Source organism: Hippichthys cyanospilos, chromosome 14, assembly GCF_059441005.1.
Source record: "Hippichthys cyanospilos isolate Australia breed blue-spotted pipefish chromosome 14, RoL_Hcya_1.0, whole genome shotgun sequence".
In the NCBI taxonomy this organism is placed as follows: Eukaryota; Metazoa; Chordata; class Actinopteri; order Syngnathiformes; family Syngnathidae; genus Hippichthys; species Hippichthys cyanospilos.
The window spans coordinates 12,818,604-12,840,989 of NC_142382.1; the positions used below are offsets into that span (position 1 = coordinate 12,818,604).

The 22,386-nt window shown below is 38.9% G+C and overlaps 5 protein-coding genes across 7 annotated transcripts in view; 3 read left to right on the forward strand and 2 right to left on the reverse strand.

Annotated features, from left to right (window-relative positions):
- Window positions 1-4,396, reverse strand: part of LOC148413046 (uncharacterized) — a 29,392-nt gene extending 24,996 nt beyond the window's left edge. The window contains exon 1 of one of the 2 annotated variants that reach the window (XM_088432560.1): window positions 4,184-4,396. Coding sequence is in view for 1 of the 2 variants with exons in the window: in XM_088432559.1 (XP_088288685.1) it covers window positions 2,656-2,670 (15 nt within the window). In the remaining variant the exon portion in view is untranslated. Of the gene's footprint in view, window positions 1-2,655; window positions 2,718-4,183 lie in introns of those variants that run through there. The other variant, XM_088432559.1, reaches the window with a different exon arrangement.
- Window positions 4,000-9,561, forward strand: LOC148413047 (syncoilin-like). Its single transcript, XM_088432571.1, has 6 exons — window positions 4,000-4,300; window positions 5,449-5,689; window positions 5,945-6,399; window positions 7,187-7,597; window positions 7,672-7,796; window positions 8,852-9,561. The coding sequence occupies exons 3-6, from the start codon at window positions 5,950-5,952 to the stop codon at window positions 8,910-8,912; spliced, it is 1,047 nt and encodes a 348-aa protein (XP_088288697.1). The 5' UTR covers window positions 4,000-4,300; window positions 5,449-5,689; window positions 5,945-5,949; the 3' UTR covers window positions 8,913-9,561.
- rbbp4 (retinoblastoma binding protein 4) lies at window positions 9,395-13,804 on the reverse strand. The gene is made up of 11 exons (XM_088432563.1): window positions 13,681-13,804; window positions 13,043-13,190; window positions 12,829-12,974; window positions 11,425-11,598; window positions 11,221-11,336; window positions 10,974-11,134; window positions 10,769-10,895; window positions 10,594-10,671; window positions 10,223-10,357; window positions 10,025-10,135; window positions 9,395-9,921 (listed from the first exon to the last, which is right to left on the reverse strand). Exons 1-11 carry the CDS (start codon window positions 13,694-13,696, stop codon window positions 9,859-9,861), a joined length of 1,275 nt encoding a protein of 424 aa, XP_088288689.1. The 5' UTR covers window positions 13,697-13,804; the 3' UTR covers window positions 9,395-9,858.
- Window positions 13,805-13,860: 56 nt separating this feature from the next.
- Window positions 13,861-16,601, forward strand: tslig1 (tRNA splicing ligase complex subunit 1). The gene is made up of 7 exons (XM_088433194.1): window positions 13,861-14,039; window positions 14,619-14,643; window positions 14,731-14,852; window positions 14,918-15,000; window positions 15,161-15,213; window positions 15,324-15,360; window positions 15,436-16,601. The coding sequence occupies exons 1-7, from the start codon at window positions 13,958-13,960 to the stop codon at window positions 15,520-15,522; spliced, it is 489 nt and encodes a 162-aa protein (XP_088289320.1). The 5' UTR covers window positions 13,861-13,957; the 3' UTR covers window positions 15,523-16,601.
- Window positions 16,602-17,135: 534 nt separating this feature from the next.
- Window positions 17,136-21,807, forward strand: khdrbs1a (KH domain containing, RNA binding, signal transduction associated 1a). 2 transcript variants are annotated; one of them, XM_088433675.1, is made up of 11 exons: window positions 17,136-17,502; window positions 17,916-18,043; window positions 18,288-18,404; window positions 18,487-18,633; window positions 18,708-18,832; window positions 18,913-19,168; window positions 19,284-19,360; window positions 19,445-19,506; window positions 19,639-19,813; window positions 21,455-21,517; window positions 21,601-21,807. In XM_088433675.1, exons 1-9 carry the CDS (start codon window positions 17,412-17,414, stop codon window positions 19,746-19,748), a joined length of 1,113 nt encoding a protein of 370 aa, XP_088289801.1. In that variant the 5' UTR covers window positions 17,136-17,411; the 3' UTR covers window positions 19,749-19,813; window positions 21,455-21,517; window positions 21,601-21,807. The 2 variants fall into 2 exon arrangements, with proteins under 2 accessions (XP_088289801.1, XP_088289800.1); XM_088433674.1 differs by having other exon boundaries at window positions 19,639-21,517.
- Window positions 21,808-22,386: the final 579 nt, after the last annotated feature.

Consider the following 22,386-nt stretch of genomic DNA (forward strand, 5'->3'; position numbering starts at 1 on the left):
ACTACAATACCAGCAATTCTCGAATTGAGGTAAGAGTACCCCTGTAGCTTTGAGAAGGTACTTCAGGGAGTATATGACATTTTGAGAGGATCTCTGAAGATATCAGCAAATATATTTTAATGGCGCAACAGTACATTTTTCCTTTCAAATTAAGAACAAATTAAATGGAAATATTTGGCAACATTGTTTAATTATATTATATAGACTCCTTTGCAAAACATGCATTTTATATGACTGTAAATTGTCTTTAGTGACACAATTTTCTGGCAAGCGAACCAGAAATAAAGCATGATGTCACGTGATATATCTTATAGAGTTGCTGAGTAAAATACGCAATGAGATACTACTTTGAACTGCTTGTAGAAGTTTAATGATCAGATATCAGTGCAAGACGAGAATTTTTTTCATGAATGTTATCTTTTTTTTTTTAAATAAACTGATTAACAAATTAAACTAAACAAAAATAATTGCTGGTTTAATTCATCAAATGTTACAGGACAACTAAAGGTGTAAATGCTCAATGGGCCGGATTAAAGAGCATAACAGGCCAAATATGGCATGTGGGTCATATATAAGTCCACTGCTGATTTGGATCCTAAACAATAAGAGCTACGTTTCAGCTATAACTAGATCTACTTGACAAATACATACATTTTGGCAAGGTGATTATAGTTTTCTGTGAGTTCTTTCTAGACAGCATCATACAACAAGACTGTTATGTGGTATTTTTGTCTCAAGCAAAAGGGATCAAGTATCAAGTAATGTATTGTGGAATACAACAATGATGAAATTATATTGTGGCATAACTGAAGCAGAAAAAGTTAAACAAGAACATTGACTGAGTTTTGAATGGTAATGCAAGTTGGTGTGGCGTTAGGCCACTGTAGCCTTGCAGCAGCATGTCTTCTACGAGAACAGGCTGCATTCCTAAGAGATTGATAATTACCCACTGAGGAACTCCTCTGTCCAAATTTGCTTGCACCCTCCCACCATCTCCTTCTAGCTCGCCCCCTCCATTCTCCCTTTCACCACTTCAGTTCATCCCTCACCTCTGCGCCGCACATCCCCTCATGCACATGAGTGCGAGAGACTAGCCACACGCCACAACAAGTCAGAGAATAGTGGTGGGGGAATGAGTCATTCAGAGATAACGTTAACATGTTCCCTAACATGAAATGATAAGAATTCATCAAAACTTAGTCGTTGCAATTTTCTCGTTTTTTGCCATACTGCTGTAATTATTACAATTAGTATTCATAGTTAACATTACCAGACAAGCACAAGCGCAAAACGAGAATTTTTTTAATTTACAGTATGTTGTATGCAGCTGTGCTACTCTAAATACAGCATTCGGATAATATTATGTTTGTGGAATATGATAGCAGTAAAATCCACTCATGTCAGAGTTGGGGGCAGGCACTTGTTGATGACTGAAAATGACATCACAGAAGAATTTATATATAAATGGACTAAAAATGTCGCTCACTCGCCGTCAAAATGCAGTATATTCTTCTGTCTCCAAGGCGAAATTGTTACTGTGCATGACATACAGTTAATCCAACAAGTCTGAGAAGCACTAAATACAAATTTCACTTGTAAGACTGTGAATTTAAAATTTCTCTAATAAGAGGTCTATCTCTGACTGCTACGCAAAGATTCATCTGCATCACACCAGACACATCAACTAACAAATGAAAACAAAGCCCAACAGGAAAAAAAAAAAGCATGGCAAAATGTAGACCTAATCCATCACAATTTTCAATACTGAGATAATACACACTGAATGGTTGATGCAAACAGTGACGTTCGCTCTGAGAGGCGCTCATTACGCCATACGGGGGCATCCAAGCATAAAGCACACTAAAAAGCTGAATAATATTACAAGTTGTCAGTAACAACATTTATTCGCCAAGATCGTCCCATCCAAGGGATGAACACTTGCTCTGGCGGCGCTGGGGCGCGTTTACCTCAATTTAAAAGAAGTCTTTGTTTGGGATATGCATCAACGCTGATTATACAAGATGCTTAAATCTTTTCATACACCCCTCATATAAGGGCTTGGTTCAGGTAACCAACAGTCATGCCTCGGGTTGTGGTCTTCACATGACTGAACCCAGAAGAGGAAAGGTGAGCTTTGGAATGTCTTTTTTTGTTGTTTTTTTTTTTATACCTCACTCACGGCACAGGATACTCATTGGAATCAATTGACGGCATAATGAGCCTTTCCTGACTTTGACCGGAAGAAAAAAAAAAAAAAAAAAAGGAAAAACGCTCAAATTCGTACCTGACTGCTAGTACAATGTGTATATCAAAACCACTCAAGAGTAAAATCCCTTCAAAACTAGGTTCCTCTAATCTAAAAGTCAGAAGTAATATCTATTTAAAACATAGTAAGACAAAACTACCCATGTTTGTGTATGCCAAATAATGTTTGCGATAATAAGCCACAGATGAGTTTCTCATCAGCTAAGCCTATTGATCAACAGTGTCACTTACAGTTTGGAGTTTCTTCCTAGGCAGACGCAAACACTCTCACACTTAATCAACATACAAACACATGATGATAAGCGTGTACCTACTGAAACACCCCGTAGTTCTTCCCCTAAACATCTCCAGACCCATTATAGGGCAAAGAAGAAGAAAAAAAGGCTTCACCTCAGCAGGAACCATTTTTCTGTCTTCTTCCCAGTGACCGTGTACGTCTGTGTTACCGTCTGCTCTCATCCTTGATACTGTATATCTCGCTTTCAAGCCAAACCATTTGCTGTGCCTCCGGTGATTGCATAATTCACCTGTAATCTCCATGGGTACGTACATACATGCCCCGGCTTGGCAGGCTGGCGGAGGAGCACCAGTATGCGACACACCCTTTCTAAACAAATGACTCTGCCTCAGCCTTTCCTATAAGAACACAAGCTAAAAAAAGTTTTTAAAGGCTTTTCCTTCCTATTTGACCCGGTGTTGGTATTTGTTTGTTTTTCGGAGAAGGGATTAGGGACCTCAACTTTAAAATGTCAAAGTCCAGAGAGGAATCAGACAAACATGGAGAGCATGAGGCATCACATGTTATCTCGGTCAGGTTAATCAAGGAGGAATTCAAACAGCATACAATGGCATTATGATGCGCACGTGCACGCACCAAATGTATTCTCGCTCGACACTGTAGAGATACAGACACTTGTGCTTAAAAAAAAGGATTGCTAAAAGCAAATTGACTGATTTACCTCTATTTGCAGATTTTGATAAGTTGAAACTTCGAGTGCAAAAATTTCGATGCACATAAAACAATTTTATCTTTCTAATTGTGCACATTGCTAAAAAGAGACAGAAAATCAATCTAGCGAGCATTGCCTAAGTATTTTATGCTGACAAAACATGTTCCCTCACCCTTGTCCATATTGTGAACTAACAGAAAACTTCATTTAAACCTGCTTTTTTTAACGCTAGAAGATTAAACATGAATCGTCTTGTAGCAGACAAGGCCAAACATATTGACCCTTGATTGGGAACATCTTGTGTCTCCCAATCTGTTGCATCATTCTCAACACTGGTTTAAATTGTTGCTGTTCTTGTTTTTTTCCACCTTCTAAAATCTCAAATCAAGATCATGTCCGTTTATTTCGCATTAATGGTATGTCTCATCTGGTTGACTAAAGTACCAAGCGTATTTGACCAAGCAAGGAGTATAAAGTATACATTTGTGTTTTTAATTTAAATACTAAAGTGTAGGTACTTCAGAAGTCTACTACAGTAACGAGGAATTTGAACTTCGTTACTTCCCAAACGCACACACGTCAATGAAGGGATTAAGCCAAGTGTGTGAGCTCCACGCTGTCAAGCCAAGCCAGCGATGGGAAACAACACAATAGTCCTTATTGTCGTGAGCTCCGCGGCTGAGAGAAGCGAGACATGTCTTAAATTACCTTTACTTAGGATCCCTCAAGGCCAAGCTGAGCAAATGTCCCACACCTACTTTTTTTCCCATACATGCCTCGACTCAGCCAGCATCCATTTCTCATATTACGGTTTTGTGTTCGAGCGTCACCACCTGAGCTAGCGTGGTAAATATTGATTAAAATGACAGAATCCAATTTTTATGGTTTTTAACAAATTCGCTCCAGCTTCCACTGACACGTGACCCAGCGAAATTGTGATTATAATTGAGGACCAAAAAAAAGCCTACCTTGTTAAATTTTTATGAACCGGATGGCTTGACTTCCCTCAACCCCTCTCCATTTGCAGCTTTTCTTTCCACTTTTGAGTCCAAATCCTTTCAGCGAGCAGAGCAGGCAAACTTCAGGTGAGACATTTCCGCGAAATGCATGGAAGAGTCGGGGAGTTACGCTGGTTTCGAGTGTCGACGCGAGGTTTTCAGAGTTCCGCTCGAGTTTTTGTAACCCAGTTGTCAGCCGTGTGAGGACGCCCCGCTGGGCCGCGGAGGGAAATGGCACAAAGAGGTGGCGCTCGGGTGGACATGTCTCGGCCCACCTGGAGGAGGCTGGCCGCGTCTTGCGCAGGTGTAGATGCGGCCATGCGGTCACTGTGTTAGGGTGACATCTAGTTGCCAGTATGGAGAACTACATGATACAATATGATAGATAGATAGATAGATAGATAGATAGATAGATAGATAGATAGATAGATAGATAGATAGATAGATAGATAGATAGATAGATAGATAGATAGATAGATAGATAGATAGATAGATAGATAGATAGATAGATAGATAGATAGATAGATAGATAGATAGATAAACTTACTACATCAGTGTGCAGGAAATGAGTCTTCTACAGTTCTACACTTCTGCTCTTTCTCAATAGTCATGGGCACGTACTTTAGGTCCTCTGCAGTGTTTTGTTTCTTGACATAATGCTGCAAATGAAGCTTTGCAAAAGATTTTGGAGATGCAAGTCATTGATCACCAACCAGAGTTAAAAAAAAAAAAAAAACAACCAAACAGAAGATAACCGATCATTGGCATTGGTCCTTTCTCACTGTGGAGCAAACCATCCAATGTATTTAAACAAAAAAAAAGCACACAAATTGTGTGTGTGTGTGTGTGTGTGTGTGTGTGTGTGTGGGTGGGTGTGTGGGGGGGGGGGTATAACTATATGCTTAAAAACCTTGGATTATCAAGGTTGGCAGCACAAAACTTTCTTGAGATTGTGTTTGTACTGATGTTTTGTTTTGCGGAACTGACTAAAGAAGTCTGATTGATCAGCAAATTAAGACATAACAATCGTTCACCAATTTTGCAAAAGTGCAAAATATCTGCCGATCCGATCAAACCAAATACTGTAGATCTGTGTAAAGTCTACTGTTTGTATATATTTTTTTCAACCAGTAGGGTATGACGCAATGTAATGTTTTGTTTTTTTTTTGTAAATGCTACTGTCATTACCGTTATTGGTTAAATTATATGAAAATGACCCATATACCATCTTACAGGTTCATCATACAGAGCAGGTATGGCAGTCTACAAGAAGCACTGACACCGATTTTTGATCCCCTGTGGGGTCTGACACACTTCAGCCTAACCCAGGGATAGGGTTACCACACTGACTCCAGTTGTTATTAATACGCGCAAAGTAGGCCTCTATTTTGCTAGCGACATAAACACACCACGGAGAATCTTTCAACAGTGAACAAATTCAACCTTCCATCTCTCTGGACTTCATCTTCAAACTGAGTGAGTATCGATTGAGGATTAACAGTAATTGATCTGTACTTAAAGGACTGTTAAAGTGCTTAGATAGTCATCACTAAATGGTAAGATCATTGGCTTTTACTTTTCACGTACTTGTTATGCAAAACAACTTGACTCGTCAACTCAAACTACAATTTATTCTTTCCTGAGGTGATTTACTTCATCATCATCTGATTGAGTCTTGGAAAAATGGAAATGTCATTAATCACTCAATCCTTTTGTTGGCTCATTTTGCAGTTGGCATGGAATATCTGGACAAAGCACTTCCTGAGAAGGCTCCCACCGAAGTCACACAGTTTGTTGAGAACATCAGACAAAGCACTGATGGCGATTTGGATGGCGATTTGGACAGCGAAAACATTTCTAAGATTGACAAGTCAGACATGGAGAGCGTAGGACACATGTTTGAAAACTGCATTGAGCAAGTGTCCCGCCTGGAAATGCAAAGAGAAGAGCTGATAAAAGAGTTCCTGTTCCTTCAGGAGCCCATGATGCGAGTTGTGGCCCATCTGAGGGAAAAGCTGGTGGAGAAGCGAAAACTTATGACCCTGGCTCAGATGGATCACATGGATGTATTTGAGGAAGTGCAGCAGATTAAAAGGAAACTCTTCAACACTGCCAGAGACTGCATCCATAGCCAGGTGACACTGGATGAACAAAAGTACCAGGTGGCTCAGGCAGCTCTAACAAAGGTCAGGCGCCAGTTGGGTGCTTTTAGGCTCAAACAGTTGGCCTACAGGTTATTGTTTTCTATATTCTGCAGTGTATTTCATGCATTGATCGTTCAGGTTTTCCAATGATCTGATCATTGTGAGTAATTGTGGCTTTAAAAGAGAAGTCAAAGCAAAAAAAAATGTCCTTGCAATAATAGGCTATCTGAATGTGTTTAAACATGTGAATTTATTGATATTGTGTTTTTGGAATATGAATTAAGTTGAAAAATCCATCAACATTTGCCCATCCAAGGGGCAGCCACTTGCTGTGAATTGATAATGGCATCACAGTAGCTCGAGTTCAGGTAACGCCTCATAATATCTCACCTGTTTCTTCGTTTGGACAAGTGACATCGCAGACTGGCACATGATTGATGATTGGCTTGGCTGCTTAATTCATATTCCACAAACTCGATATTAATCCTAACATGATGTTTAAACAACTTGTATTGTAGAGAACATGTAGCAATTAAAATGTTTGGTTTGATTTTCGCTTAAAGTACTGTATTTTGTTGGATGTTTTTAAAACCTTTGACTATACTGTACATTAACCTTGATTTTTTTTATGACAGGGAATTATGAAGATATTTTCCCAATTATTAGAAATACAATTACTCGAAATACAAATTGTACTTCTAATAATTGAATAGAACTGCCACTGAATACAATCTATCCCTGTGTATAAAGGGTCAAATGCTTTTTTGATCAACTGTACTTACTAACTAGAAATAATTTTAGGCTATTTTTGAAACTCATCTTTTCCCAGGAGGAGCTCAAGGCCCAAGTCCAATGTCTGACTGAGGAATTGTTACAGCTCCAGCAGTCCCACCAAAACCATGTAAACTCTTTGAGGCATCAGGCCAAGAGGTCCTGCAGACCGAGGGCTATGAGCGACGTCAGCCTGTGCCGTCAGGCTTCCGTCCGTCTCCAGCGCAGACTCAGCGTCAGCATTCAAGAGTTGGAGGGCTGGTACGAGCCCCGACTCATAGCACTGCTGAAGAGGAGGCAGTTTGGAGAGAAGGCGCTGAGAATGAGCAATGAGCAAGCGGCGAGCTTTAAAGCCCAATTGGAGCCCCTAAAACAGGCGGTACAAAAACTTGAGGAGCAGAGGTCCTGTCTGGAGCAAAGGATTAACCTGATGCAACAGGATAGGGAGGAGTTAATCACGCAGCATAAGGTACAGTACAACACAATTAGAATTAAATAGATATGATGAATGGCTCATACCCACCAGAATATTTCTCCACACAGGAAGCTGAAGAGGAACTAAAAGAGGCCCTGGGGAAACTAGTGTTGGACTTTGAGGTTCAAAAAAGACTTAAAAGAGATTTGGAGGCTCTCACAAACGATATTTTAGAAGAGATGGTAAATCTCAGGTGAGCTGCAACAAGCCAGATTCTAGCACTCCTCTAATGATTATGAGACTAGGAGGAGGAGACCCGAACAGAAATGCGCTTGTTGGTCGTGGGTTGAGTCGGGAGCGGGGAATGGCACAGGGAACAAACAGGCTTTGCTTTTACCTTGGGGAATGTAATTGCGCATATACAGCACCAGGTAGTGTAATGGCGCTCTTGTCGTCTGTGCTGGAAGTCAGATCATTTATTCATTTATTTTAGAGATCGGTGCTCCAGCTCTTTTCTCAGCATCAAACGCCTCAGTCGATCAAAACACTTCGTCTTACATAAGAATTTTTTTTCGGCACATTTTTGCACTTTATTTTTTTTCCCAGTGTCAGCTGAACCTGTATCCTGTCTAAACCTTGTAAAAAGTAAAGCTAACATTTGTTGCAAGATGATTTATATTGCTATTTTCTTTTGGTATTGTTAAAAAGAAATATTTTTCTCAGCATCAAACTGTTCAGTTGGTCAAAATACTTAAATAAGGATGTGTGTGTGTGTGTGTGTGTGTGTATATATATATATATATATATATATATATATATATATATATATATATATATATATATATAAAATCGAGGCTTGCATTTGTGGGTTATTTTGGGTCATTTTATTTTTTTCCAGGAACTTTGATGCACTTAGGTTTTTTTTTTTTTTTCAATTTCAGGTGAATGTGTACCCTGTATAAATATATACCCTGTAAAAAGTAAAGCTAAAATTACTACTTTATTTTGGTACTGTCAAAAAAATATCGTTTTAAATATGCACATTTTCAAGGTAATGATCTAATTTATTCATTTTATTTATAGTCACTGTGCGGAGCAGGAGGGTGAGACGAAAAGTTTTCACTTTCCTGGGTGGTGGTTGGGTTGCAAAAAAAAAAAAAAAACGTAATTGAGAAGCACCAGGTTAATGCATTAACGTTACAGAGACATGAGTTGATAAACTTGGATATTTTTTTTGCCACACAACTTGTGCAAATGAACTAATCTTAGTGACTTCTAAGAAGTCTAACATGTTCATGTTCTTTCTAGACTCCATGATGAAGCCACAGCAGAACAGCCAAAGGATTCTACTTCTTGCCAAGCCACCTAATGTTGAAAAGCTTTGCATGAAATGTATAATTTAAAGCAAGTACAAAATAGGGGTGAGCAATTCTTGGGAGGAAAAAAAAAAAACACTTATTTTGATGATGTAAACCCTGATTAATGAAAAAATGTAATGAAAAACTGCTAAAAACAGTTCAAAACTTATCAAACCATCATGCCCATGCCCTACACACTTAGCTTCTTTCTTGAGAACAATATTTTGCCTTTGTTGTTTATTAAGTTTTGCATTTTCATTTGGGTACATTCAACACCCTTGGTTCCTTGTACTGTATCTTTGTACACAGAGTGAATAAGCATATGTTTTCTCATATTTTGTTGCATTGCTCTTAATTACCATCCATCCATGTTCTTTAGCGCTTAGCCTCATTCGGGTAATGTGTGAGATGGTGTGATTCAAGCACAGCCTGGCCTGATCACAAGTCAATTGTGAGACTGATGGAATGACAAACTTCCATTCAAACAAGCAGACCCATTTACTCCAAATATTTATTATGAATATAAGTACACAAGAGTTCAGTTGCAGCACAACAAAGAAGAAATGCGGAAAGAAAAATGTATGAGATGCAACAACACAGCTGGAAAATTCTTGCTATTTCTTTTGAACAAATAAAGTGGAAACTGTATGTACATTTGTATAAAAATGGGTCTGAGTAAAAATGTGTTAGCTTGACTAAGCAATTCCAAAAAAGATGGGGGAAAACAAGCTCAACGTAACAAAGAACCTTAATGACAGACACGTTTTCGATATCGAATTGTGACAAACTAGCAGATCTAAAAAAATGCAAACCAATCAATTCAGATTGATCACAACAGGATGTTATGATTATCTCCAAAAACAGTGGTGCCCAAAACACAGATTTAAAAAGAAGTGCACCCAATAATGGAAAAAGATCATTTGAATAAGCAGGTCACAAGAAAAAGCGGGAAAGGATTCATGCTTGAACTTCGGAATCTGCTACTCCCTCAGGGTCTTCATCATTGTAGATGTTTTCAGCCTGTAAAAAGAAAATAATGCAATAGTTCTCAACAAATGTAATTGGGGCAATATATCAAATTACCAGGGACATTGCAACATCAATGGTTGCAGTTAGGAATTACCATTTGCCACACTTGCATAATGTTGTCCTCTGACACTGAACAGATGACCCATGGTTCATTGGGGTTCCAAGAGAAGTCTGATATCTTCGCTGTGTGTCCACCATGGATGAACTAAAAAAATAAATAATAAAAAGTAAAGAACTTTGTAGCCAAGACAAAGTCAAATTGAAACACGAACAGCTCATAGTCCCAACTGACCAGCAGCTCTGGGGGGCCATCCTCTGCATCCTCAGGAGACTGCTCTTCCCCAATCTTACTGAGGTCCCACACGTTTAGCCTCCGGTCTGTGCCGCTTGAGGCCAGGATGGTTTCGTTGTGAGGAGACCACTGCACCTGGTTTATGTGAATGGGACAGATGTTACATTCCAAGTACTAGACTGGGCTTGCAACTAAAATGCTAAAGCAAAGCTACTTACAAACATAATTTTGTGCTTTGAAAATATTTAATATCAGGTGCATACAGAAATAAACCTCATTTGTTATCTTTTTTTAATACAAGAATAGGATTTTAAAACTTAAAAAAAAAGACAACAATAGTGACAACATTGACTGATCAAAATGACTTTTACCTGGAAAATCTCATCTTTGTGAGACTCGAAAGAATGTAGCTTCAGCTTCAAGTTTCTCAGGTCCCACAGAGCCACGGTCTTAAAAAAAAATAAAAATAAAAACAAACAAAATCCACATTCACTTCAACTCCCACAATTGAAAACAGTGGTCAGCGTGAGTAGCAAAAAAACCCACCTTGTCTGCGGAGCCAGTGGCCAGGATGAACTCGCTGTATGGATTGAAAGACAAGCAGTTGACCTCAGCAGTGTGGGCATCCACTGCGTGACTGGGCTTGGAGGTGTTGTTGGATCGTGTGTCCCAACTATTCAAAAGAATGAAACATCAGGTTTGAAAAACGGTACCGTGCACGGACATTTACATGCCGGTTTGTTTGGCTTACATCATGAGTTTCTGGTCATCAGCCACAGAGCCGAAGAGCGACTCGTGGAGCAGGTGCCAGGAGACGTCCTCCACAACAGCGGTGTGGCCCGTGAAGATGGTCTTGGCATCCACTATCTTTCCCTCCTTTGGTACTGTGCTGATGTCCCACAAGCAGATCGTCTGCAAAGAAGGCAGATAGCGGTAAGAGGCAAAAGAAACATTTAGCAAAAAAAAAAATCATTTCGCTTGTTTAGTAAAACATTTACATGGTCATCTGAAGCACTGAGGAGGCAGCCGCTTAGGTTTGGATTCCAGGAGAGGCCGTAACCCTCCTTCTGGTGACCTCTCAAACGGAGGTCTGGAGTGCACTCGCCAGAAGGATCTAAAATGCAAAATGAAAGGTGAGGGACGGAAATGACACCCGATCATCAGTTAATCCAGGAGACAGTGAAACGTGGCCTGATTTTTACCTGGTTTGGATGGATGCTTAGTATAATCAAAAACCAGCACATCACTGGTGGGGGTCTTGGTGGCGATAATGCAGGGGTTCTGTGGCATGTACCGGGCTCTGTTGACTTCTCCTTCATGATTGATTTTGATTTCAATCTCTATCTTTCCACTTACGGAGCCAAAACCACCAAACTCTGTAACAACAAACAAAATTAAAAGTGATCAAAAGAAAGTACTCAGAACAACAGGTAAAAATTCAAATGACAAAATACAATCTTGCCTACTGATATCTTAGGGGAAATTCAAGTCAGTTTACAACAAGGCTGCATCTTTCTTATCAAAAAAAAAAAAAAGACAAAAATTACCACACCGGCTTCATTTATATATTTTAATTTTTACAATGATTACATTTGTTATGAATTTTGTTTTTCACCTTAATTTTATGTGGGACTGAACGATTTATCAATTAGCAATATAAGAAGAATTTATTACATTGCAATATAATATGAACAAGATTGGCTAATTGCAAAAGCTGCAGTGTAAAAGGTTTGAAAAGCAGGAGAGGGAAGGAAGAGGGGCAGAAGCGGCAAACAGGTACAGACATCATCACCATATATATATTTTTTTAAAAAAGCTCACCCCTACTTTTTGGTGAGTTTACTGTCACATTGGAAGTTGAGATGTACATCGACCATGTTCAATAGCTATTGATATGTTGAAAACAGCAACATCTTGTGTGTGGCAATGTATTGCATTGTCTGACATCATGAATTAGAATCAAGACAAACTAAATCATTAGAGATGCTGCCATTGGTAATGCATGCTACTGGTTATTGAAGTCAGACAATGTTAGAAGCATGCAATCAGACGCATGTACTGTATAATCTTACTTTCTCTTCTCTTTTAACATGAATACTTTTACACGTGTTTACATATCGGACATCATGTTTCATGCAACATGAAAAGTGGCTATCTGTTGAAACATTAAAGCCAAAGATTTGTTTGAAGTAATGGTATAATCTGCACTTCAATTTTTTACTGAAGTTTAGTAGTGTACATATAAAATTATGTCAATCACACGTGTGTGGCAGTTGTCATGGTGAATGCCAAGAACACTACATGAAAGTTGAAAAAAATAATCATGCAATTGAACAGTAGTACAACAAATAATTAGTATGCCATCTATAATATTTTGTGTTTTTGTGGTGTGGTTGCGGCATGGCCTTCAAATCTGATTAGCCTGTGCATATTGTCTTTTTATCATCTCCATTGACCTAATGGCAACAAATAGCAACAAGCACTGTCCAGTTTTTGTGATTGTTTAGTTTAGCGGTGGCACACGAGATTTTTCTCTCAATCAGTGTGTATCTCTGTAATAAATAAAATATATAAAGACACAGGCCTCCATGACACTAATTATTTACCTCCTTTCTCACTATCATAGTGAGACGCATCAAACTGGGCATCGTCATTGGGGAGCTGGACGCTAGCAATCACAAGGTGATTCTGCTCATCTGACGTGTGTGTGCCCAGAACCAGCCTGTGCACACTGTAGTCTTTTCCTTCTGGTCTGTGAAAATAATAAGACACTTAATTTCCAATTATTGAATATGTTTTAGAGAGACGGCGTCCAGCTACCTGGTGACATCTGGCAGCCACTGGGCAGTGAGACTGGGCCACTCCAGGGCATGAGTCATGACCAGATCGTACAGGAAAGGGGTGTTCTTCTTCCAAATCTTGTATTCCTCATTGATCACCCTCTCCTCCACCGCATCGTCGAAGGCAGCTACAATCCGGACATAATATAGAGTGCAAATTTGTAGTTATTGCAACGTTTTACTTACGATGCACAAAACGCAAACTACGCCATTAACTGAACATGATGAACTGAACAACAGTCAGACAGTGCCTAATACGATAATGGGTTTTAGGATTTATATTGTTAAGCTAACATTGATACACGTTGCTAGGTGAGCCAAAAAGAAAGGAAATAAATAGTGCCGCAATGATGGAGACTAACGCACAAAGCTAGCAACAATTCCAAGTGAATCAACTAATGACCAAGCGCTAGTCGATGAAAGCCTGTCTATTGAATTTAGCACGCTGGCGGCAGCTAACGCTACAGTAGCTAACAGCTAGCTTGCGCGTTTGTAACAATGAAAGGAGATGCGGGCAGACCCGCCGACACCGCTCTAACTAGTCCAACAGTTTCGATATTCCCGGGCAACCATAAACCAAGTTTAACCAAGTAAGCTCAGTAAGTCGACATCCTTTACCGTCTTTGTCAGCCATCACGCCTTGGTTGAAAAGCTAATACTCGCCCGAGTGCCGATTTCACTAGCGCTCTAAAGACAGCGCGAGTGCTTGCAATGGCGCCAACTCCGTAGACCACGATTATCCTATCGCGGTAGAGGAAACTCAACCGGAAGTGCGACACAGCGTTTGCGTCCCGCCCCTTCGACCATGTTGGAAATCCAAACCACAGACCGACATGCTGGAAGTTCCCTTCCGACAATCGCTATTCTCTACATGCCGAACAACTCCGTAAATTAAATGGACGATCGCCAGCTAGACCTGACAGAGGCACAGAAAGAAACCAAATCCAAGTATCCTCCAGTAAACAAGAAATATGAATGTGAGTGAAACGTTGTTACCGTAAAAGTGCTCGCTAAATTTGGTCGTACTGTACTGTACAATAAAAATACAGTACATATACACTATTTGTCACATCGCGGTTGTGTTAATGTGTATATTTTTTTGCAAAATATATTATTTCTGTACTATATATATATATATATATATATATATATATATATATATATATATATATATATATATATATATATATATATATATATATATATATATATATATATATATCTTTACCTCATGCATTTGCATTCTTTTAGGACAACAGTATATTGATTGGTGTATACCTTGCTGTTTTTCTTGATAGTTTTCCTCCAAAGTGGGATCAGATAACAAAAATCCATACATTTTATGTACTTATTTAGGCATTTATTTATTTAAAAAAAAGGGGGGGGGGCTAAATCAAACTAGTAACGAGTACGACTAATTTTGATTGACTGTTCTAATTAGGTGATGTCCTGAAGTAAATAAAGCCATGTCATAGAGTCCAACTGTTATCTCAAAAGCAAGATGTGAGTTTTGTTGTCTGAAATTTAATTGTGACCATGTATTTTATCTATTACAGACTTGGATCATACCGCAGATGTACAGTGAGTCTCCTTTCATGTCATGCCATTCGTGATTTTGGTTCTCAGATACTGTGATTGGTGTGTTAACAATTGATTTGCCTTTCCAAGAATTCACTCCTGGGGAGACACCCTCGAGGAAGCTTTTGAACAATGTGCAATGGGGATGTTTGGCTACATGACGGACATTGAAACAGTGACACCCATTGATACTGTCGAAGTGGAGTCAGAGGGTGAGGAATTTGATTGTATTATTGATTTGGTACAAACTTTAATGCTTTTCGTTGGACATTTTCAGGAGAGGACTTGGAATCTTTACTCTTCCATTTCTTAGATGACTGGCTGTACAAGTTCAGTGCAGATATGTTTTTTATTCCCAGGGTGAGTATGTTTCTCACAACCTTCATAAAGCCTGAGAAAAAAAAACAACCAAAAAAAAACAGTTTCTCTTGATTACATTGACATTCTTACAATATTTCAAAATTAACATTTGTAATTCATTGTTACTATCTTCACTGTGGTTTTATCTTTTCTCCTACAGGAGGTCAAAGTTTTGTACATTGACAAAAAGCACTTCAAGATTCGCTCCATTGGGTAATGTTGCCCTCGCCTTATACTGTAAATGTTACCCAATACAGTGTATACCTCACAATCGCATTTATCCCATTTTTTCATGTTGTGCTCTCATGTTTTGTGTGCTGAAGGTGGGGTGAAGAATTCTCACTGGTGAAGCATCCACAGGTATGAAAACCGGCAAAAGGTTGTGCAGAGAAAAATGACCGAAAAGTGACAAAATGTTTTTTTTTTTTTCCCTAGGGCACAGAAGTAAAAGCCATTACATATTCTGCAATGCAAATCCTTGATGAAGAAAAACCAGAGATCTTTGCAATTGTTGATATCTGATGTTGATTACTCAACTGGTTAATTGGAAATGGAACATATATCCGGCCAATTAAATGGCCTTTTAATGAATGTACTTGATGATTGATTTGTAAAATATTATTTCAGCTTTGGAGTTCTAAGATGTTAAGAATGTATGATACGATGTCAACTATTAATTGCTTATGCTGTGTCCAAACAATTTGATCATGATTCAATGTTGATAATCAAAATGTTTGGTTTTAAGTAACATTTAAGGAAACAATGCCTCTTAAGTACATCAGTAATGAATTTCTGTCAGTTTATCCCTGCTGCCTGTGTGTGAGGGATGGGGTTCATGCTGGGTAGGTGTCCAATCTCAGGGCACATCTAAAAAAAAAAACGTCCATTCATGAAAACCTATGTAAGCATTACTGAAATGTTGAAAATTTAATTCCTCGCAATCTCACAGGAATTTAGTTGAAATTTGAAGTCTGAACCACTCAATAGGTATGCGTGCCACCGGCTACTCCACTGTGCTGCTTCCTGGTCAATGGTGGTGGAGTGGTTTATTCAACTTTGATAGAGGCAGTGTAGTTTCAGTACCCACTTGGTAACTGCAATTCCAGGGTTTAATTGACCTGAGATCTCCTTGGATGGTTTCCTTGCAACCCCGAGCTAGATAAGATGTATAGAAAATAGATTGAGAAATGAAAAATGCTCTATTTTGCCTTGCCTTTTTTTTTTTTTAATCTGTACACCCGGGGAGTCTGTTCTAATGAAGCGCAGTGGTGATGGAAGATGGTGATTTCCTAGAATGTTGCAAAAGTGATCATGTGAACTAATAAACACTTTTTATTCATTTGATGTCTTAGCTGAACGCTAGATTGCTTCATGGACTCTTCTCATGGATTAATAACAGTTTGAGCAAATATATTACAATACGTAATTCAAAAGAGTGTATCACTCTAGTGGCCATTTTCAGTAATTGCAGTCACAATCTTTTTTTTTTTTTTTTTTAGCTCAGTTTAAAATAAAGTTGCGAAGCCTGTTGTAAATCAATTGGCACATTTATTTTTTTGTGGTTACTATTGTTGAAAAATAAATATATTTGAAAAACGGCATTTCAAATGTCTCAGTCATTGTTTGGATGGTTCTGAAGAAACGTTACAGTGACTGTAAAAAGCGGTAGGTTCCTGTAAATAATAGCTCAGTTTGAAAATGCCACACGACAAATCCAGAAAACAGGTAAACCGTTTAATCTGAGCCTTGAGCACATGTGAGGTAATTTTTAGTCGACATCAAGAGGGGAAATGTACATGAAATCCATTTAGTCAAATTAGTTATATTTAAAATAACTTTTTACTGCCCAATTGGCTAAAGAATTTAGTATAATTAACAATCATTTAATCATACTACATGCTTAAATTCTAGTCCATGGTTTTCACTGTTTTCATTTTAGTATTCGTATGTTTTATGGACATCAAAATATAATGTCAATCAAAATTGTTGATTATTTTTGCGGTAACTGCTTAAGTGTGAAAATAATGATAACGGCAAAAGATAGGTCGAAAATCACTGTACTTGAAGGATTTCGATTTTATTGGTCAGTTATTATGATGTCATATCCGGTGCCTGCCACATTTCCTTCTTTCAATCAAATTCAGCTGCGCCATCTCTTCTTTGTCCGTAGACTACAGGCTCCAGGTCGCTGCAGACTCCCGGCGGGACCAAATTGTCACGAGACTGTTAAGCACGAGCTTTATTCTTAGAGTCTGCAGCACATTTTTGTTGCTTGAAACGTAAGAGAAGTGGCTTTTTTTAATTTAAAAATTTAGTCGTATTTTTTTTTATAAGATTGAAGCTAAGCGAGTGTTAACAAAGGCCGATTCCAGTCCGCCATTGCGTCGAGAAGTGTTCAAGAGGAAAGCAAAATGGAAGACACAAAATACTTACCGGAGCTCCTCGCCGAGAAAGACAGCTTGGATTCATCCTTTACTCACGCAATGAAACTCATTTCTGCAGGTACAATTTGGCGATTCCCTTAGAGGACCTAACGGCTTTTAGTCGCCTTGAGAGCCGTTTTTTCCCGATTCATTGAAACACATTGAAATGAATGACCGAACGATGCTGAATTAAATACTAAGCTTGGGTGTAATCAACCATATATGCATTAAAAAAACGGCCTACTATTATGAACCACATACTTTGTGCTGGTTTCGTTTTTTTTCTGTTACCGCCAAATTTTAGCATGGCTTTTCTAAGCGGCGGTCGTTGCATATTTTCCAGGAATATGAGCTGTGTTTGTAGGCCCATTGTGTGCGGTGCCGCTTTCGCATCACCAATTCTCGCCCGATTTAAAAGTCTACTAGCGTTTTATATGTACTCTTATTGAGTGTCTCGTGTCCTAATTAGTGTTCATTGTTCTCGTGCTACAGAAATTGAAAGGATACAAAAAGGTGAATCCAAGAAAGAACAAGATAAAGAGAAATACTTGGATCTCTTTGCTACAAAGAATCTCCAACTCAAAGAGCGTGTACTTATTCCGTCCAAGCAGTATCCCAGGGTAAGTCGATTTTGTTTATTACTTTTCTGCAATTTAATAATTATCCATAACAGAAAAAACAATTTTTTGTTGATGAATAGTCATCATCATAAGGCTTGCTTCATTTTGCTCATCTTAAATGTCATAAATTGAGGTCATGAATCCGTATTACAAGGTGATTTCTGCATGAGCAAACTGCCAGATACTTTAATGGTAATCACCGGGTGCTAAATAACGCTCATTTACCGATGCTTGATTCCACAAGGTCAACTTTGTCGGCAAGCTTCTGGGACCACAAGGCAGTACCATCAAGAGGCTGCAAGAGGAAACTGGTGCTAAGATTTCCGTTTTGGGTAAAGGTTCCATGAGGGATAAGTCTAAGGTATGTGTGTGAGTCTCGTTTTTGTAATGCATGATTTGCCACCATTATCTTGCAGTTGCACTAATTTAAATTGTGCTTTTAGGAGGAAGAGCTGCGTAATGGCGGCGAAGCCAAATATGCTCACCTTGCGTTGGAGTTGCATGTCTTCATTGAGGTGATGGCACCCATTCCAGATGCATACCTCCGAATGGCTCATGCTATGGATGAGGTCAAAAAGTTTCTGACCCCAGTAAGCCACTCATATTTACCGACATACTGTTTACATGGCAATCTGCAATTCATATAACAAGAATTTGTCATTAGGAACCTGGTGAATATGACCCATACATGGACCCTCATTTCCTGAACGGATCTCACGATGGCTCTGCCAGGGGCCGTGGTGGGCATATGGGAAGAGGACGAGGTGTACCGCCAGGTGCTGGGCCGAGGTAAGACGAAAGCAAGTAGTGATAGTACCTCTGTGGCTTTGCAACGTCACAAAAATTCTAACGTCTGCTAATTTCCACAGGGGACGTGGACTCCCTCGCGGTGGTCCTCGTGGGGGTATGCGCGGTGGTGGCCCGCGAGGAGGGATGGGCCGGGGCAATTCTCGAGGTGGGCCAGCCGGTAGAGGTGGGCCCGTGACTCCTAATCGAGGGGGTGCTGCTGCACGCTCCAGACCCCCTGCAGCTGGGGCGCCGAGGATGCTCCCCGCTGCTGCCCTTTCCCACCAGCAAGTTCCCCCTTCAGGCTCCCAAGCCAAACCCGAGTCCTATGAAGACTATGTAAGCTATTAAATATAGCTTTCTTATTTAGACGTCCCAATAAATGGTTTATCAAACGCACGGCTTGACATCTTTTTGCCATGATAATGTACTTGGTGATTTATCTTCCTTCCAGCCTGCTTATGAGGATTCATATGCAGAGGCAGCCTATGAGGGATATGAAAATTATTATAGCCAACAACCTGTGCCCACGTAAGTGAATGCTATGGCATGAGTTTGCCGCCCAGTTTATTGTGATCCAACAAATTATGCTTACATTTGAAATCTTTTTTACAGGGATACTGAATACTATGACTACGCTCATGGAGAGCCCCAGGAAGGTGCCTATGAGCAATATGGCAAGTATTTAATGCATGTTGCAGCTTTTTTTTTCTTTTTTTTTTTAAGCTTACAATTTGTGAAATCAAACCATTTGATTGGTCATCTTCATTGTGTGCGTGTTTTTGTTTTTTTGTTTTTTCCCGCATCAGCTCAGGAAGACTGGGAGGGCACTTGGTCCGCCTCTGCAGCTGGAGGCAAGGCTGCTCCAGCAAGGCAGTCCAAAGGAGCCTTTAGAGAGCATCCGTATGGAAGATTCTGAGCAGCTACTGGTAGAGAGTTGCCATGGCAACTGTCTTCCGTTGTAACTCGCGTAACGTTTCACAAGTAATTTCCATTGCTTTCCTCCCCCATTTTACTGTTTAGTTTTTTTTTTTATAGTTTTACATTTTTAGGGCAGGTTTTTTTTTTGCATGCCTGAATTTTCCAGGTGTATAAAAATGTTAGTTGGTTGCAATAATTTACTGTGTTTCCACTTAATAACTGTTACAATTAGTTGTTGGCAGTCCCAGCGTGACCAACATGAGGCATTCACATTATAGCGAAAATTTTCAGAATCTTTTTTTATTTTAAATTGTATCGTAACAAAATTGTTAGTGGCGGAAGCGATCTATGCTCCATAGTTATGAAACAAAAGAGGACATGGCTTAATTTGCATTCTAAAATCTTGTTTAGTTGTACAAAACAAATCTTGCATCATGAAACCCTTTTCTTCTATTAATCACTTAAATCTTATAGTAATAAAATACAGAAAAAAAGGTAAAATATGTTTGATAATGTGAATTGTCACAATTACTTGCAAAAATATTGAAAGTCCCAACTAGTTCTCAATGTGTGAACAGTAGGCTGCAGCGTCAATATTTTGTACATAACTGTAGGACAACTATGTATGTTGCAAGACAAAAAAAAAAATGCATAACTGTGTACGTTTAGCTAAATAGGATTCTAAATGCGTATATCCAAATGTCTCTGCATTGCGTTGTTTCAATAAAGTTTCTAGTTTCAGTTTAAACTTATTTTAAACGTGGTATTTTGCATTTGTTGTACGAAAACGGTTTACGCGGTGATGTGACGCTGAATAGCCTACATGTGTACTGTCAGTCTCATTTTCCTTTAAGACCAAACAAAACTGTTTTGATATTGACCCTAAGTGTTTTCCCCAAATTTTCTAAACTACACTTGTAATGTCACTTACAGTAATAAAGCTCATCATTCCATGAGGTATGGTCTGCCAAACATAAGTTGAACTTGATGATATCCTGCTTGAATATGTACTGTCGTCAGCCTTTAGTGTATCTGCAACTTTAGAAGGCGTCAGCCACTTGAAGTAACTGAATCTCAACAATATTTCAAACCAAGCTTGCAGGGGTTCTTGACTTTGAAGCAAAGTCACGCTGGCTGCTTTTTTATAAAAGACAAAAATCGCAGAGGGGAGGATTCTAAAAGCCAAAAGATCGCCACATGAAGGTAAAACTAACCAACTCTCATTTATTAGAGTTTTGTTTTATATTGTGCCAAGTATAAGGTAATTTCAAATGCACTAAAAATGCAAATGTTACCAGCTGTTCCGAGCAAAATTAGCCAAACAAAAAGATGAGAAATTGTGATGCAACTCTTGCTCAAATAAAACTCAGTTGTAATTTATTCATACCTTATTTTATCCTGACAATTTCTGTTTATTGTATATGGATGAAAATTAGATGTCACCCTTAACAACACATGTGGTAATAAGATCCCATGTTACATGGATGAAAATTAGTCCATGATAATATCACATCTAACAATACATGTGCTGGTAATATCCCAATAATGAAAAAACGTGCTTGAGTTGCATAAATCTTTAAATCATGTTAGTCAAATTTATTTATATAGCCCTTATTAGCGTTGTGTTTGCTTTTGTGAGTGTGTGAATGCCTGTTCAGTGTGCACGTGTGTTCTGCTGAGAGCTCATTGTGTTTTTCTTTGTAGGTTGTAAGTGAAATGTCTCAGTGGTGGAGACATGACTGCTTCCGATCTCTCCGAGCTAAAATGGTTGGTAGGGAAAATAAATCATTCAAAATTGTGGTATACATTTGGGAAGGACTAAGTTAACGTTTGCTGTGCTTCTTGAACAGGGAGGGCTATAACGTATCCTTTTGAAAGAAAGGAAGCTTTGCTGCAGGGAATGCTGCTTTGTCATCACCAGACCTGGAACTACGCTTTTGCAGAACTGTGGGGACAAGACGTTTTTCTTGAGGAATTTTGAAGATATATTGGAATATGAATTGTTTGTTTTTAAGCAAATATGTTTATTTTGACTTAAATAAATTATTTTATTGGAATGTGTCGGTGAATAATTGTGAAGCAGAATATGCTGTAATAAGCAACATCAGTAAAAGTAATGGACCATCAAGCTACTTTATTGGTTTTAGGATTTGTAGTGTTTTCACTGTGTATCTTACAGTACAGCTACCCATTGTGTTTTAAGAAATTGCACCCAAACAAAAAAAATGCTCTGAGCACACCAATTGAAAATTTTAAATGAAAAAGGAATGCATAAATCATTTTGTGAAATGCAAATAAGAGAAGCACTCAAAGAAAAATAGTTATCGCACTCAGTGACATGTGTTTCTGATACATCAAGTTGATAGCTAGTTTTAAATTAGGTTTACACGCATACAGAATAACCATAATCCTGACGTACAGTTGATTTTATGTGTCGTGGTGTGTTCCACAATGTTGAAGTCTGCCCCCTTTACACACACACACCCACTATTCGGTGCATTGAATTGAGAACATTTGGGCGTCCCTACTGTAAAATAACGAAAAGAAAAAATAGGGCAAAGGCTCGACCCACAAACCCCAGTGACGTCTGTGTTCATGCCAAACGCCGATGTACGCGTAAATGACGCCACGTTTTC

Excerpts from the sequence above, each read along its gene's own strand:
- LOC148413047 (XM_088432571.1), top strand. The coding sequence starts at position 5,950 with ATGGAATATCTGGACAAAGCACTTCCTGAGAAGGCTCCCACCGAAGTC. Across the intron at positions 7,598-7,671 it reads AGTTAATCACGCAGCATAAG|GAAGCTGAAGAGGAACTAAA; the intron begins GTACAGTACAAC and ends TTCTCCACACAG. Across the intron at positions 7,797-8,851 it reads GAAGAGATGGTAAATCTCAG|ACTCCATGATGAAGCCACAG; the intron begins GTGAGCTGCAAC and ends TGTTCTTTCTAG.
- rbbp4 (XM_088432563.1), bottom strand. Across the intron at positions 11,599-12,828 it reads CTATGATAGTGAGAAAGGAG|AGTTTGGTGGTTTTGGCTCC; the intron begins GTAAATAATTAG and ends TTGTTGTTACAG. Across the intron at positions 10,136-10,222 it reads ATGGCCCCCCAGAGCTGCTG|TTCATCCATGGTGGACACAC; the intron begins GTCAGTTGGGAC and ends TTATTTTTTTAG.
- tslig1 (XM_088433194.1), top strand. The coding sequence starts at position 13,958 with ATGGACGATCGCCAGCTAGACCTGACAGAGGCACAGAAAGAAACCAAA. Across the intron at positions 14,853-14,917 it reads TGTCGAAGTGGAGTCAGAGG|GAGAGGACTTGGAATCTTTA; the intron begins GTGAGGAATTTG and ends GGACATTTTCAG. Across the intron at positions 15,214-15,323 it reads TTCAAGATTCGCTCCATTGG|GTGGGGTGAAGAATTCTCAC; the intron begins GTAATGTTGCCC and ends TGTGTGCTGAAG.
- khdrbs1a (XM_088433674.1), top strand. The coding sequence starts at position 17,412 with ATGGAAGACACAAAATACTTACCGGAGCTCCTCGCCGAGAAAGACAGC. Across the intron at positions 19,361-19,444 it reads AGCCAACAACCTGTGCCCAC|GGATACTGAATACTATGACT; the intron begins GTAAGTGAATGC and ends TCTTTTTTACAG. Across the intron at positions 19,507-19,638 it reads AGGTGCCTATGAGCAATATG|CTCAGGAAGACTGGGAGGGC; the intron begins GCAAGTATTTAA and ends TTCCCGCATCAG.